The 13,154-nt window shown below is 35.9% G+C and overlaps 1 protein-coding gene across 1 annotated transcript; it reads right to left on the bottom strand.

The window, feature by feature from the left end:
- Nucleotides 1-1,702: 1,702 nt before the first annotated feature.
- Nucleotides 1,703-12,386, bottom strand: LOC139982083 (uncharacterized). Its single transcript, XM_071994618.1, has 15 exons — nucleotides 12,314-12,386; nucleotides 9,966-10,073; nucleotides 9,292-9,612; nucleotides 8,371-9,027; nucleotides 7,535-7,882; nucleotides 6,554-6,673; nucleotides 6,170-6,207; nucleotides 5,718-5,742; nucleotides 3,852-5,371; nucleotides 3,432-3,640; nucleotides 3,222-3,298; nucleotides 2,815-2,873; nucleotides 2,562-2,609; nucleotides 2,145-2,176; nucleotides 1,703-1,871 (listed from the first exon to the last, which is right to left on the bottom strand). Coding segments are annotated over exons 1-15 (3,567 nt in total). The 5' UTR covers nucleotides 12,315-12,386; the 3' UTR covers nucleotides 1,703-1,867.
- Nucleotides 12,387-13,154: the final 768 nt, after the last annotated feature.

The raw sequence follows: 13,154 nt of genomic DNA, 5'->3' as shown, positions 1-13,154 counted from the left end.
CATGTTACCAAACATGTAATGTATTTAGGCCCATAAATATATATCTATATATTATATATATATTTATATCTATATATATATATACCTCTGGACATACAAACAGCGTCCATAGCCCAGTGGTTAGGGTGTCCGCATATAAAGCGGGAGGCGCGGGGTCGTTTACCTCCATTTCATTAACAAAGTCTGTTCAAAGTATCTCTTTCGAGATCCGGCTTTAGGAATACAAATGATTTTCAGTTGGTTAGCATCATTTTGATCTGATTTGAGGAAATATGTCACCAAAACAGAACTAGTATTGTTCGATACAGGTGGCAAACGCCTAAAGGAGAATTACGACCTTTCTTACAGGTGTTGAACTTCTGGACATACAATCAGCGTCCATAGCCTAGTGGTTTGGGTGCCCGCAAATAAAGCGAGAGGCCCGGGTTCGAATCTCGGTGGAGGCTGGAAGTTGTTTCACTGTTCTGGATTTTCCAACTCACTACGATTTCAATTACACACACACGCACACACACACACACACGCACACACACACACACACATATATATATATATATATACGATTTCAATTACACACACACACACGCACACACACCCATACACGCACACACACACACACATATATATATATATATGCACTTGCAAAAAAAAACAAGATACTTGATGTATCTAGGAATGACCCAACGTTGAAATGTAAGTGCACAGACACAGACATATTGAAATTGTACCGTCGGAGCTGTAATTTATCTTTAATAGAACTTTACCTTTCATAGAACCTACTTTATTCAATTTTCTCTTTTACAGAGCTCTATTTTCTGTTTCTGTCAAAGGACAGAAATATAACGTTATGCCACATATAAAACAATAAACTCTAAATTGATCATTAAACAATCAAAATTAGTTTCAAAGAATATGTTTCTTTCTTCCTCTTTCGTTTCTTTTCTTGGTTGTTTTCAAGAAGAGTCTTAAATCCAGCCATACGTTTTCTAATTTTCGATTCACTTCAACAACAAAAATCTCTTTGTCTGCAAACAAATCAAACAAAAGTAAGTGGATTGATTGTTTATAGAAGCACATAATTACCTTCGACTGTAAGATTCAATGCTTCAGCTAAGCAACTTGAATAAAAAAATTCATGAAAGTTTTGACCTTCTAAATATGTTAGTAACAATTCAAATAAATCTTTTACTTCATTCATGTGCAAATGACTTAACTATAAGGACAGTACAATATTGAATAACCAACAAATGAAAAGATTTCTAATGAATCATTCATTATCAAAGTTGCATTAACAGTGATCTTATCAACTAATCATACATTATTCAGTAGATCACTTAATCAATAAATATAATTTATAATAAAAATTATATAAATGCATAGTAGAGTATTCGTATCTTTTCATCATACCACGTGACCTGAACGTTCAATAAAGATTGGATTGTACATAACGTAGAATTGTAAACATGTTTTGCTTTTGCATCGTTCCACTGTTTCTTAGCAAAATAATTAATTACATCAAACATCAATTGCGGAAGACCGTAAACATCTTTCGTGTGATGAAATTAAGGTTGTGTGTGTCGTAACCCCATGCTTGATTTATTGTCTTGTCTCATCGCTCTTGCGGTGACGTGTCTTTCTCCAAGGCTAGTGTACCCCTGTTCTGAGGTCATTTAGCTCTCGATACTGTTTTCAATACATGAGACAAAAGGACGCCGCCGTCATATTGCTTTCTCTTTATAGTTCAAGGTGTGCAAGTTAAACATTCTTTTACAGTCTGTTACTAATACAGTGTTAGCCTTGTTGTAGTTTCTTCACGTTCCTTGTAACTTCAACCATGAACAAAGAATTATGTTCAAGTTTTATCTTTTCATCTTCGAAAGAAAAGAAAGATATTAGAAAAGAAATGGTTATTTTGTGGTCAACTAAAGTAACTTTAACTTGATATTTCTTTCGATTTATTCAGACGATCACAGTGAAAATAAAAATAAACTAGAACAGAACTAAGACGAAAACTTAAATTTATTTTATCAGCAGAGTATGGCTAGGTAAGGAACTAAATATATATATCAATGTTGGGTGACATCCGTCACAATGTTAATTAATTTCTAGAACTATAGATATAAGATGTCGTAATATTAACTCACCTGGAATTATAGGTATCATTAAATGTAGACACCTGCAGAGAACAACATAATATAAGACGGTAATAACCATAACGATTTACGAGAAATGAAAGGTGCAGAAGGTGACCAAATGCTGGTCATAGACCCGTCTAGAGTTATATTGTGCTATAGTAGTTCGAATGATGTGCTAAACTATTTACATATGCAGTTTAAATATTCATGTGATTATTAAAATTTTAACTTAGAATAGATAGCAGCTCCTTTAGCGTTCCACGTAACTTCTCATTGGTGTGTTCTCTACAAAGGTACTATTGATATGATCGGTAGCTGACTAAGCTCAAGTGTATTAGTAAATACAATTCAGATAACTGACAAGCACGTGACAATCACGTGAATAATTAGCACGGTATGTTACATGAAAAGAAGAGACGAATATACCTCCTTCAGGTATTCCGATTGCGTCAGTTGTGAAGTACCATTCTTGTCCTATACAGTAAGAGGAAGATGTAAGAAGACACATGAGGGGTAGGTAATCAACATTAATAACATTTGTCCATTATATGAGGGCGATGCATGTAAAACACAATGTGTCAATCTAGTTCATACAGAAACAGGACATCAAATTATTAGTTTGTATGCTTTACTGACGAGAACTTGATTGATTAATTCTGTCGATAATTTAAATCCTTACCTTCCAAAATCCATTAGAAAGGTCAAGCCGATAACCGATCACAGAGGGATACCATTGAACTGAAATTAAAGCAACCGTGTAGTTGATATATGAATACATGAAGATATCCAGGAAAGGTATTGTGTGGTTACCATAAACTGACGTCTGTATTAGGATATTGAATTAACCCAGTGTAAATTAAAACTGACATACAAAAAATATTCGCAAGAGACTCATGTATATGGGTAATACTAACAACTTTTGTCAAAGCACATTGTGGATAAAGATGTCCACAGATTTAGTAGTCTCTATTAAATTTTCGCGATAAAGACATTGCCATACTGGCTATGTGGAAAGAAGGTGGAACTACATTTGGGAAAAGGCATACCAACTGCTTAATATAGATTGGGGAATATATAAAAACAAACCTTTGATGTTTCTTTGTTTTAAGTCTGCCATAACAGTGGAGTCGCCGTATGTCACAGGAGCCAGGCAATTTGAAAAACTGTCAACAGAAAAGGATGGATCTTACTAGAAATAGTATGTATAATATCAAAATATAAAATATATACAACTCAATGAACCATTGGTACTTAAGCCCAAAAAACAGCAACCTTGTTTCCACAATATTCACTCACGTAATAGTTTTCAAGCTTTCGCATTTCAGACTGTATTGGAATACACCAGTGAAATCCTCAGGTTGCAGTCGACATCCAGTTATGTCTAGCCAGAGCGCCTTCAAGGTATTCAGTATGGGCAATCGAAGGTCGCTTTTCAATACAATTTCACTGTTGCGCACATTCACGGATTTCAGAGAATCGCTAAGCAACAATCGGAAGACAGGAATCTGGGACATCAGAAATAAAATATGATGAAGAATCTTAACTTGTAAATAATCCATAAAATTAGTTGAAACTATTTAAATGAATTGTCGAAAGTATCACCATTGGGATATTTTTCATGCATACCATGGCTATCACGTCTACTAATATTTATGGTATATCGCATTGTGCATTAGATCGATTTAATCAACGTATGCTGCATTAATGTATACTTACTTGTTTAGCAGTGGCAATCTCCAATAGTTGCACAACGGATCTCTGTAGCAGTCGTGTATTCTGAGCCCCAATCTGTATCTCACGGGAACAAATGTCCGTCACATTATCTATGATGTAATCGACAGCACCACCCTGCTCAAGGATGCATAGGATAGCAAATTCATCGCCGCCCTCTACACCTTTAAGATAGTTTATGATAGCTTTGGCTGCTCCGGGGTTCAATCCGCAGGCAAATCGGTATACATATTGACAAGTAGACGGTTCAAGGTCTTCCAGAATTTCTGATACTTCTTCTTGTGTCACAGAGGCAGTCGCCAATCGATCCGCTACATAATTAGCGGCATACCACTCACTGAACAACTTATGATAAAACCTTATTTCAGATGTTAGCTTGATATGCTCTGATGCCAAGGTTCCCGGCACATCGGAGACTTGAATAGTTTCTTCCTCACGTAGAATACCGACTTGGACGTACTGCTCCAATGTATCCTTCCCGAGTTTCTTGCTTAGTTCATCTCTCTTCCAATCGCTTAATATTCGTCTTCGAGTCAAGTCTAGGTAGGCTACCTCACTCAGAATATTATCGTTCACGAGGTCAATCTTACTAACATAGTTATCGTCGCTCTTTGCAGTTGTGTGACTTTTGATACATGACACGATATAACGAAAGAACACTGTAGCAGAGTTGCAGTTCTTGAGGTTTTCACGGTCCTGACTGGCATGAGCATACAATGCGAAGAAGAGTGGAGCCTGACACAAGTCCGCGAGAACAGGATTGTCTTCCAACCACTCTTTAACCTCCTCTGAGACTTTTCCTTGGGTGGCCGTGACGGCTCTGCGTAGGTATTTATCTTGTGCTTCTTTGTCAAAGCCAGTCAACCTGATGTGCTTTGTCTGCGGGGCATAACTTTTTGGCAGGAAAGAGGACCTAGTCGTCAGAATAACATCAAAGTGTTGAAACATGTGTCTTTTCAGGATATCTAAAATATCTGTTTGGGTCTCTGAGTTATAGTCAGGATACTCATCGAATCCATCTAATATGATAACCACAGACGAAAGCTCGGCGAGAATATCTTTGATTTCATTGACACCTATGTTTGATTCCCTGGGTAGTAGCAATAGTTTTGTAGCTTCATAAATGGAAGTAATCCCTTTCATTTGTCTTAGTTTGAAGATCAGAAGTAGATCGATCTTTTCCATCAGTGAGTTTGGGACTGCCGTACACCATTCGTAGGCAAGCTGAAGGGTCAGCGTTGATTTACCGTAACCAGGCTCAGCTTCAATGATGCGTCGCTTGGACTGAATTCGCGGATCAGAGAAAATGTTTTGATATGATTCGATGTCGACCCACTTGTCAACTTTATCCGTGCTACGTTCACTCAAGAGGCATTCAATACCGCCCTCGACATATAACTCGTTCACCGAATACATCTTGTTCTTTAAGTAAGGAATTGGTTTTAATGACGAATACATGACGTTGTAGGTCTCTTTCAACTGTTCTATTAACTTTGTTTTCAAATCTGAAAATACAAAAATATGGATAGAAGTTAACCTTTGACAAAACCAACTAAAGGTTACTTTTTGATAACCAATCATATTGTAAATATAAACAAAATAATTGCTGTTGAAGGTTGATTAATACAAGCTTGATATTTTCTGTTGGCACAGAAATGTTTTTGTTTTAATGCGATTATACACTGCTCATAAAATAATGTCTCATAGCTATCGGTTTATAAAGAAATCATAGTCAAATCTGATCGGAAGTTTAGTAAATATTACAAACGAAATGTCATTTCCTTAAAGTCTAATCTAATTCTTAATAGCATATAACAACAGTACAATTGGACGAAAGAAATGCATATATACCTTTAGTCTTCATCATTGGCATTTTCTGAAATAAAGGAACGGAACGAATAACAAACAACACATAAAACATATATATAAATGTAAATTAAATTACTTATAGTCAACAGGTATAACCAACAACGGCGAGAAGGGTGTAAAATATTAAATGAGGACATAAGAACATAAACAAGATCAATATTTGTTCCTCACGCTATACGGGAAGGGTAATTTTACCTCAGTAGCAAAAACACCAAGAACCAAAGAACCAATATGATGACATGGAAATAATGATAAGCGATGGGCGTTGAAATTCATATACACGTTTCTACATATCATATAACACAGTGCATGTCATTATACCAACAGCATTGCAGCAATTGTAACAGTATTCATGCAACCACCGTGATTATCGCCACCACATTAACGATGTATTATATATTTGATTTGCGATTTCGCCCCAAATATTAGCTTACCTCTTCATCATCGTGGTCTTTACTTCGTGAACAGTAAACTATAAAGAGATGGAAAAAGGTACTTAAATCAGTCAGATGTTAAATAAATACTGTAAATATGTAATAGAACAATATTCATCGTAGGTACATATTCATACTTTATATTATACCTGGTTGCTTCAACGAAGTCACTATCCATCATTACTTACTATAAGGCTCTTGCTCCACTAAGGTTTGTTTCCTTCCGTACATCCGATCTTGCTTTATGATGTACATGGACTTGTCTGTGACAAGTGCAAATGTTACTGAGTGTGTCTAAGGGACTGAGAACAAACCGTTTAGAAATACGACTAATCATTTACTAAGGAAACTAACCGTTCAGTAATTTGAGTTTCATGATCTTACCTCTCCAGGTTAAAAACGTCACCAAACCTATGACAAGAAGCCCAACGACTAAGACAACTGCTATTATGACAGGTACTGGATTGGTTGCATCAGTTAATGGCTCTTCAGTAGGCTGGCTCCCTTGATATATGGAAGATGAAATGGTAACAGCATATTAGTGCATTTGACTAATGACGTTTCAATATAGCTAAGGAACAAAAATCCTACTTAGTACTGGTTACTTTTGAACAGTATGGTATAATAGCCTAGTACTTTATATCATGTTCTCTTCTTAAGCTTCCAACATAAACAGCAAGAGGCATCCGCTAAAGAACGAGATAGCAATACATCATAGCCGTGGTGCTATGGGTTACATTCGTAATACTTTCAGCAATAAAAGCTATATTGTAACGCAAGGCGGTGCTACTGGAACCAAATATTTATATGCATAACGTAATTGAGATGTTGGTCTTACAATTTTGTGGCAAATTGCAACGAGCTGCGGAAATGAGACACAAAGGTAGATCATTTTGATCTTCATTAAGTTAATATCTTATGAAGTTTACTGTATCGACGTATACAACCATTGACTACTGTACGGTTACCTGTCATGCTTAATATTTAATTACACATGATTTCGATCATTTGGCTTTTGTCAAGGTACATGTCATGTTATTATTAGTTGTTTTCGAAATGTTCTTTTATAAAATGGTAATTAGAGTACAGGATTATATATACTACTAACATAGCAGCCAATTTATGGACTCGCTACAAACTTGCTATATCGTTTAAAGAAAACATAAAGTGCATTAAATTAGCCCAACAGTAACGACGGTTAATGTTTCATGCTTGTGCTGTTTTTTAATTAGAGTGATCTAATTCAATAATTTACTCCTTGGACATATATCCATACCTGAGGTAAACAACTAGATTGATATGTTGGAATGGTAAGCCTGTATCAATCCATAATTTGTCATGTTCCGAATTAGCATGTCTACTTACTTTTACCAACCAATAAATCTACATGGGTGGTCAACTTGAATTGGTCAGAATATTGCCCCGTTGCCCTGCATTCCAATGTTAGTCTCTGTTCTTCATCCGTTTGTGTGATCATGTAGTCAACGGTTAGTATGATGTCTGTTGTGTCACCCTTGGATTTGGTACTTGATTGGTGGTTATAGAACTCTATTTTCTCAGAAGATTCATCATTGATTCCTCTCCATTCAAGATTCACTTCCGGCCGAATTCCACTGACCATGCAGGTTAGACTTCCTGTTTCCATAACCGTCACACTACAATACTGTTCATGGTTGCAACCCTCAATCTCCAGATATGCTGGAACTGGGTATACTGAAATACATATAAGAAGTAACGATCATAGTTTCTCTAAACTGATAGAGGTAGTGGTAAGAAACAAAATGAAAGTTTCAAATGGTGCATTCTGGGGCATATTTAAGTTAGGTATATTAATAGGTCTTAACGCAGAATTTTGTGCTGCTAAATACTTCTGTAATTTTGCTTGAGGTTGAACAGGGTTGTGTACACCCGAAATAATTTTATAAAACTCCCGAAGGATTGTCAAAGATATGATAATTGAAGCGGGGTACCATTGGCCCTGTCTCCACCCCACTTCTCACGCCACTGCTACTACTGTCTTATTTACTACAAAAACAGCAAAGTGAAGGATGCAAATTGGTAGCTGTAGTGTTACTTCTCATCGATGGCTTCTTAACTAAATATCAATGTTGAGACATCAGAGAGCGTTCTGAAAAATAAACGCTAATCGAAAATTATTTAACAAACTATGATTGATTGCGTGTAGAGAATTTCAAACGTACCATAGACATTAAGGTCGTAGTGTGTCACTCCTCCATGTGTGCCATTGCTGTATGTGCATGTATACACACCTTCATGGTGCACCCCTACAGAGGATATTATTAGCGTACCATTCTCTCCCAATGTGTACCCTTCAGATAATGGTTGTGTGAGTTCATCCGTGTTTGAATAAATACCGAAGACCAGGCTCTCATATCTGCTGTCTTCTACCAGTCTCTCCCAAACAACTAGCGATACATTGACTTCTCCTTCTGGGCAAGGGATCCTGACCAAGCTATGTCTCTCCACCTTTAGATTATGTACATGATTAATGGGCGTCTCTATCCCAGTGTTATAAACAAAAACAACTGTCTCATATCTCTGCAGTATATCTAAGTGAAGATGTGCTTTGCAGACGAGTTGAGACAGTTGTGATGAGTACACATCAGGATCAATAATAGAAACCGATATGGTCTGTGTAAGAGTTTCATTAGTCACTACAGTTTCAAAACTAAGACTTTTGTCACCATCGGCTGTCCTTAGTTGCCAACTTAAGTCAGCAGTTGGCCTCACTTCTTGAATTGTACAGGTAAGATCTGAATTTTGATCCCATCGAATGAAACAGACACTATCCTCGCTGTAACAATAACTGACGAGAGGAACTGCTGGTACCGGTTTCACTGTTGGGTGGAATCAAAGTTTACGAGTTAACAAACAGTTATGTTCAAAAGGCACAAAGTCTTTAATACATGTCATTTTGTTTCAAGTACAATAGAAGTACCACCTTTTACACAAACCCCAAGAGAAACTTATTACATATTAAAACGGAATAATGGTTTATTATATGACATTTGATCAGCGGGTAAGATAAACATCTGGAAGTCAACGTATCGTATGTCCATAATCCCAAAGAATTAATTACTAAATGGTAAAGAGGGACTTACCAAAAGTTTTTACATCGACAGATATTGTTGGAGGGATGTCTTCGGCCGAATGAAATGTTGTTACAGTAAATGTTGCTTCGTGTCCCAAGAAGACTTCATTTATTATTAAAGACCCATCCTCATTGATGTCAAATTCTCCAGATTCGTATCCAGGACCAGCTGTACCACTAGGTGTGTCTTCTATGAATGGTTTCTGGCCGATAATGTTGGTACTTTTGTACCAGTAAACACTGTGATATCCACCATCAAAAGTACAACGTACGACCCCAGACTTTCCTAGTTCAAGATACTGAGGGGACTCACATTCGTCGAGTGAGGTCACTAAACAAGAAGATACAAACCCGAATTATGAACAAACATGGATATTTAATCGATAGCAAATGTTCATAACCACTTATTTCCTATATCACAATTGTCATAAATATATTTCTTCCCAAATATGTATGCCACCAATAAGCTGTGCTTTATCACTTGTATAGAAATCACTGTTATAGATGACATTTTCAGACTAAGGTGCTGCAAAGGTGTCAAAATTACAGCACTTCACCATGAATGTTTCGTGCTGAAGTAAATCAATTATGTAGGGTCTAAAATTCCATGACACGTTCAAAAATGGTTACGATTGGTTATCGTTACAGTGTTCATATATATATATAATTATAATATATACCTACCGACTGAAACCAACAGTAGAAGGACTATGGAATGACTAAGACAGTGCTGTTGTTTCATTATAGTAGCCGTTATATGTGGTGTTTCACTCTGTAAGTTCACAATGTGCACTAGAAGAAAGATATTGTAATAGAAACTACAGTTAGTAAGTGACCTTCAAAACTTGTTAATAAAATAAATGATTAGGTGTAGCTGAGAGTGTTGAAGCCATGCACTATTGATATTACTATACTAATACTGCGGATAAATTTGGTTTGTTCATAGATCTCGTTCAGCATTACAACATAATACAATGCAACAGACACAGACGTTGAACTTTGCTCTCTACAATCCACCCACGATACAAATATTGTATAGGCTATGCAAAGTAAACTTTCGTTTTGTAAAAAGAATGGAATATACTGCACAGACACATGGGTAGGGACCGCATTTGTAATTGCTATAGTGAGAAGGAAAAAAAAACATCGAACGATCATGTTTGGCCTTGAAAAATGTGTAGAATTGGATTTATATCATTCAGGACGTTTTACGTTACCCTTAATTTTACTCAAGATTGAAAATAACTCAATATGCTGGTCTCTTTAAGAAGACCCGTACTAAATGCTGCAGCTTGTTGTCTCCCTCTGGAAGTCTATAAATGTATATAATGCAACATGTCTATAAACATGATACGCTTATATAGATTATAACGTTACTGGTCTCAATTCTAGACATAATAAACCAAACGATTAACTTTTGTGTAAGCTGGTGAAGGAAGTCCTTTGAAAGCGAAGGTTGTTCGTTCAAACATATTGCATTCGATGATTTCATATTCATCTCGCTTCCAATATATCACATACCTTTATTACCTTTCTATGATGATGATAATATTACTACTACTAGGGTGGTGCTTACTTAATAATACTGAAACGCCTCACAAAGTACAGCTATTAACAGCCTAACCTAGTGGCAAGAAAGTAGCAATTAGTTCTAAAAGACTGATACAACGAACTGGGAGCAGGACACGGGTAATGAATAAATATAAAATAGCCAATAATTAGACCGACAGTCTTCCTGTCACAAAGATAAGATGTAAATCTCTTTTTCGTTGATGAACAGCAAAGGTCATAGCCCTGACACAGTGTACATTATGATATCATGAATTAAATTTCATGTGGTTTTCACAAAGTACAAAGTGCCCGGATGTTAACATGATCAGTTAGTGGGTTTACACAATTAACATATTTAGGTTGGGAGAAAATATCTCATCTCGATCAAATGTCAGTGTATGTTATTATTATATGAAATATGTATAAATATGTAAAATATCATTACCTATGGTATTAATACAAAATTATGACAGATACCAATATAACCGTAGTTCCTGTAGTATATTTGGTTTCTTAATAGCAGAAACAAGCTGAACTGTCTTCTAGTTGTCACTACAATACAATGCTAACTACGACGTTGATATTTAGTAAGGCAGAACATATTCCACGTTTGAACTATACAGGAACTATGTTCACTCTGGAAACTTGATACATATAGATAAGAGACAATGTACAGATATGCGTTTTAATTTACGCCGTGTAACAATTAAGTGTGTTAATAACTGTATACTACAGAAAATCCAAGAAGGTATTTTTACCTTTAACTTTCGATGGTTTATATTCGAATGTAGCAGCATGGGTAAATTAAAGCAATGAACTTTTCAAAATTTCTTAGATACATCACATAAACAGTCACGTTAAAGAATCAAGCTTCTACCTTTATGGTCAAAAGAGCAAAATCAGAAGAATACAATAGCAACACACAAAGAACAGAGTGAATTCCAATTTGATAACTAAAAAAAAAAAAAAATTCTGAATGAAAAGCATTGGAGCCCTAACAGAACTTGTGCAAGTATACCACCTCCCCTCCCATTAAACACAAACAAGCGACGAAAAAGGTAAAACAATATAAGAATCTTAAAATATAATATATATATATATATATATATATATATATATATATATATGTATGTATATATATATATCTTAATATATTGTATATTTTAATGTTACATCTAATACTTATCGACCTGTACCATGTACGTAATTGTATTTCAGGTAGTATGCTATACGTTACGATTACTCACGTAATATGCTGCCGTATCCGTCCAACAGATCATACGAAATTCTCAACTAATGCTATATACTTCACGTTTGCTTTCTTGAATAATAACAATGTATTATATGAATTGAGGGTTGAACGTCCATAAAGCCTTAACATAACATAAACTATATGTGCTTGAGTAGGGCGTTGATTATGTTAGGCTACCCAACTAACAGCACACCACAACCTATCGTGTTGCAGAATACGTAATACTTACTAAGGGCATATATCGGTACACCTAAATTATGTGCCAAAGTCCACTGGATACCAGAATTATCTATTTTATTTAATAAAACGAAAATCAACTTTTGGACTCATCGAGGGAAATGTAAATAAGAGTGAGCCACGCTAACATCTCCTACGGTGTAATTGGCTGGCTCTATGCCAAGACTTAGGAATTTGAATAAGTAGTATAAACACATTCAGTATTGAACTTGACGGAGATTATTTATAGCGTAATATTAGATAATTGCAATTCAAAGCAACACGGTGAGCTCAACGTATCACTAACTTAATTGAAGTTAAATGTGTAACGGGGACACTGTGTATCGCAAACGTTTCAGTAAAACTCCTCACGCAATCGGTTCTTCCTTCAAACATTTTTATTTTCACCAAATAATATGTAATAATATAATTATAAAGATCACAACACTTATCAAGGGGATCGCTTTAATTGCCTGACACTGAGTATACCGCATCGACTTTAAAACTAGCTAATAAACTGACTAACCATAAAGCGGTAAACAATATAACCGAATAAAGAGCCGTGCTCCCGGTTAAATGAACCCATCGCTTATAGTCATATATTTAGCTTGTAAGTATTCCCCCGAAACACGGTTATAAGTCTTTCCGCAACGTGTTCACACCTGCATCTTTTTCTCGGACGATTTATTTGGTAACAGTAGTATTGTACTCTGGAAGCACTAGGTAAGCATTATCAAAGGATGCGTAGCACGCAGGTGTAGGTTGTGGTTATTATCATGAACGGATGCGTAGTATGCAGGTGTAGGTTGGGGTTAGCATTTTGAACGGATGCTTATCAAGCAGGTGTAGGTTGT

The sequence above is a fragment of the Apostichopus japonicus genome, chromosome 16 (genome assembly GCF_037975245.1).
Source record: "Apostichopus japonicus isolate 1M-3 chromosome 16, ASM3797524v1, whole genome shotgun sequence".
Classification (NCBI taxonomy): Eukaryota; Metazoa; Echinodermata; class Holothuroidea; order Aspidochirotida; family Stichopodidae; genus Apostichopus; species Apostichopus japonicus.
Note: the sequence above shows the minus strand (reverse complement) of the source record. Positions and strands in the feature narration are given on the sequence as shown.

What these genes read in the sequence shown, in the direction of transcription:
- LOC139982083 (XM_071994618.1), bottom strand. An exon ending in AGATTTATTGGTTGGTAAAA is followed by an intron (nt 6,674 to 7,534) that starts GTAAGTAGACAT and finishes CCATATATCAAG; the next exon opens with GGAGCCAGCCTACTGAAGAG. An exon ending in AGATTGCCACTGCTAAACAA is followed by an intron (nt 3,641 to 3,851) that starts GTAAGTATACAT and finishes CTGATGTCCCAG; the next exon opens with ATTCCTGTCTTCCGATTGTT.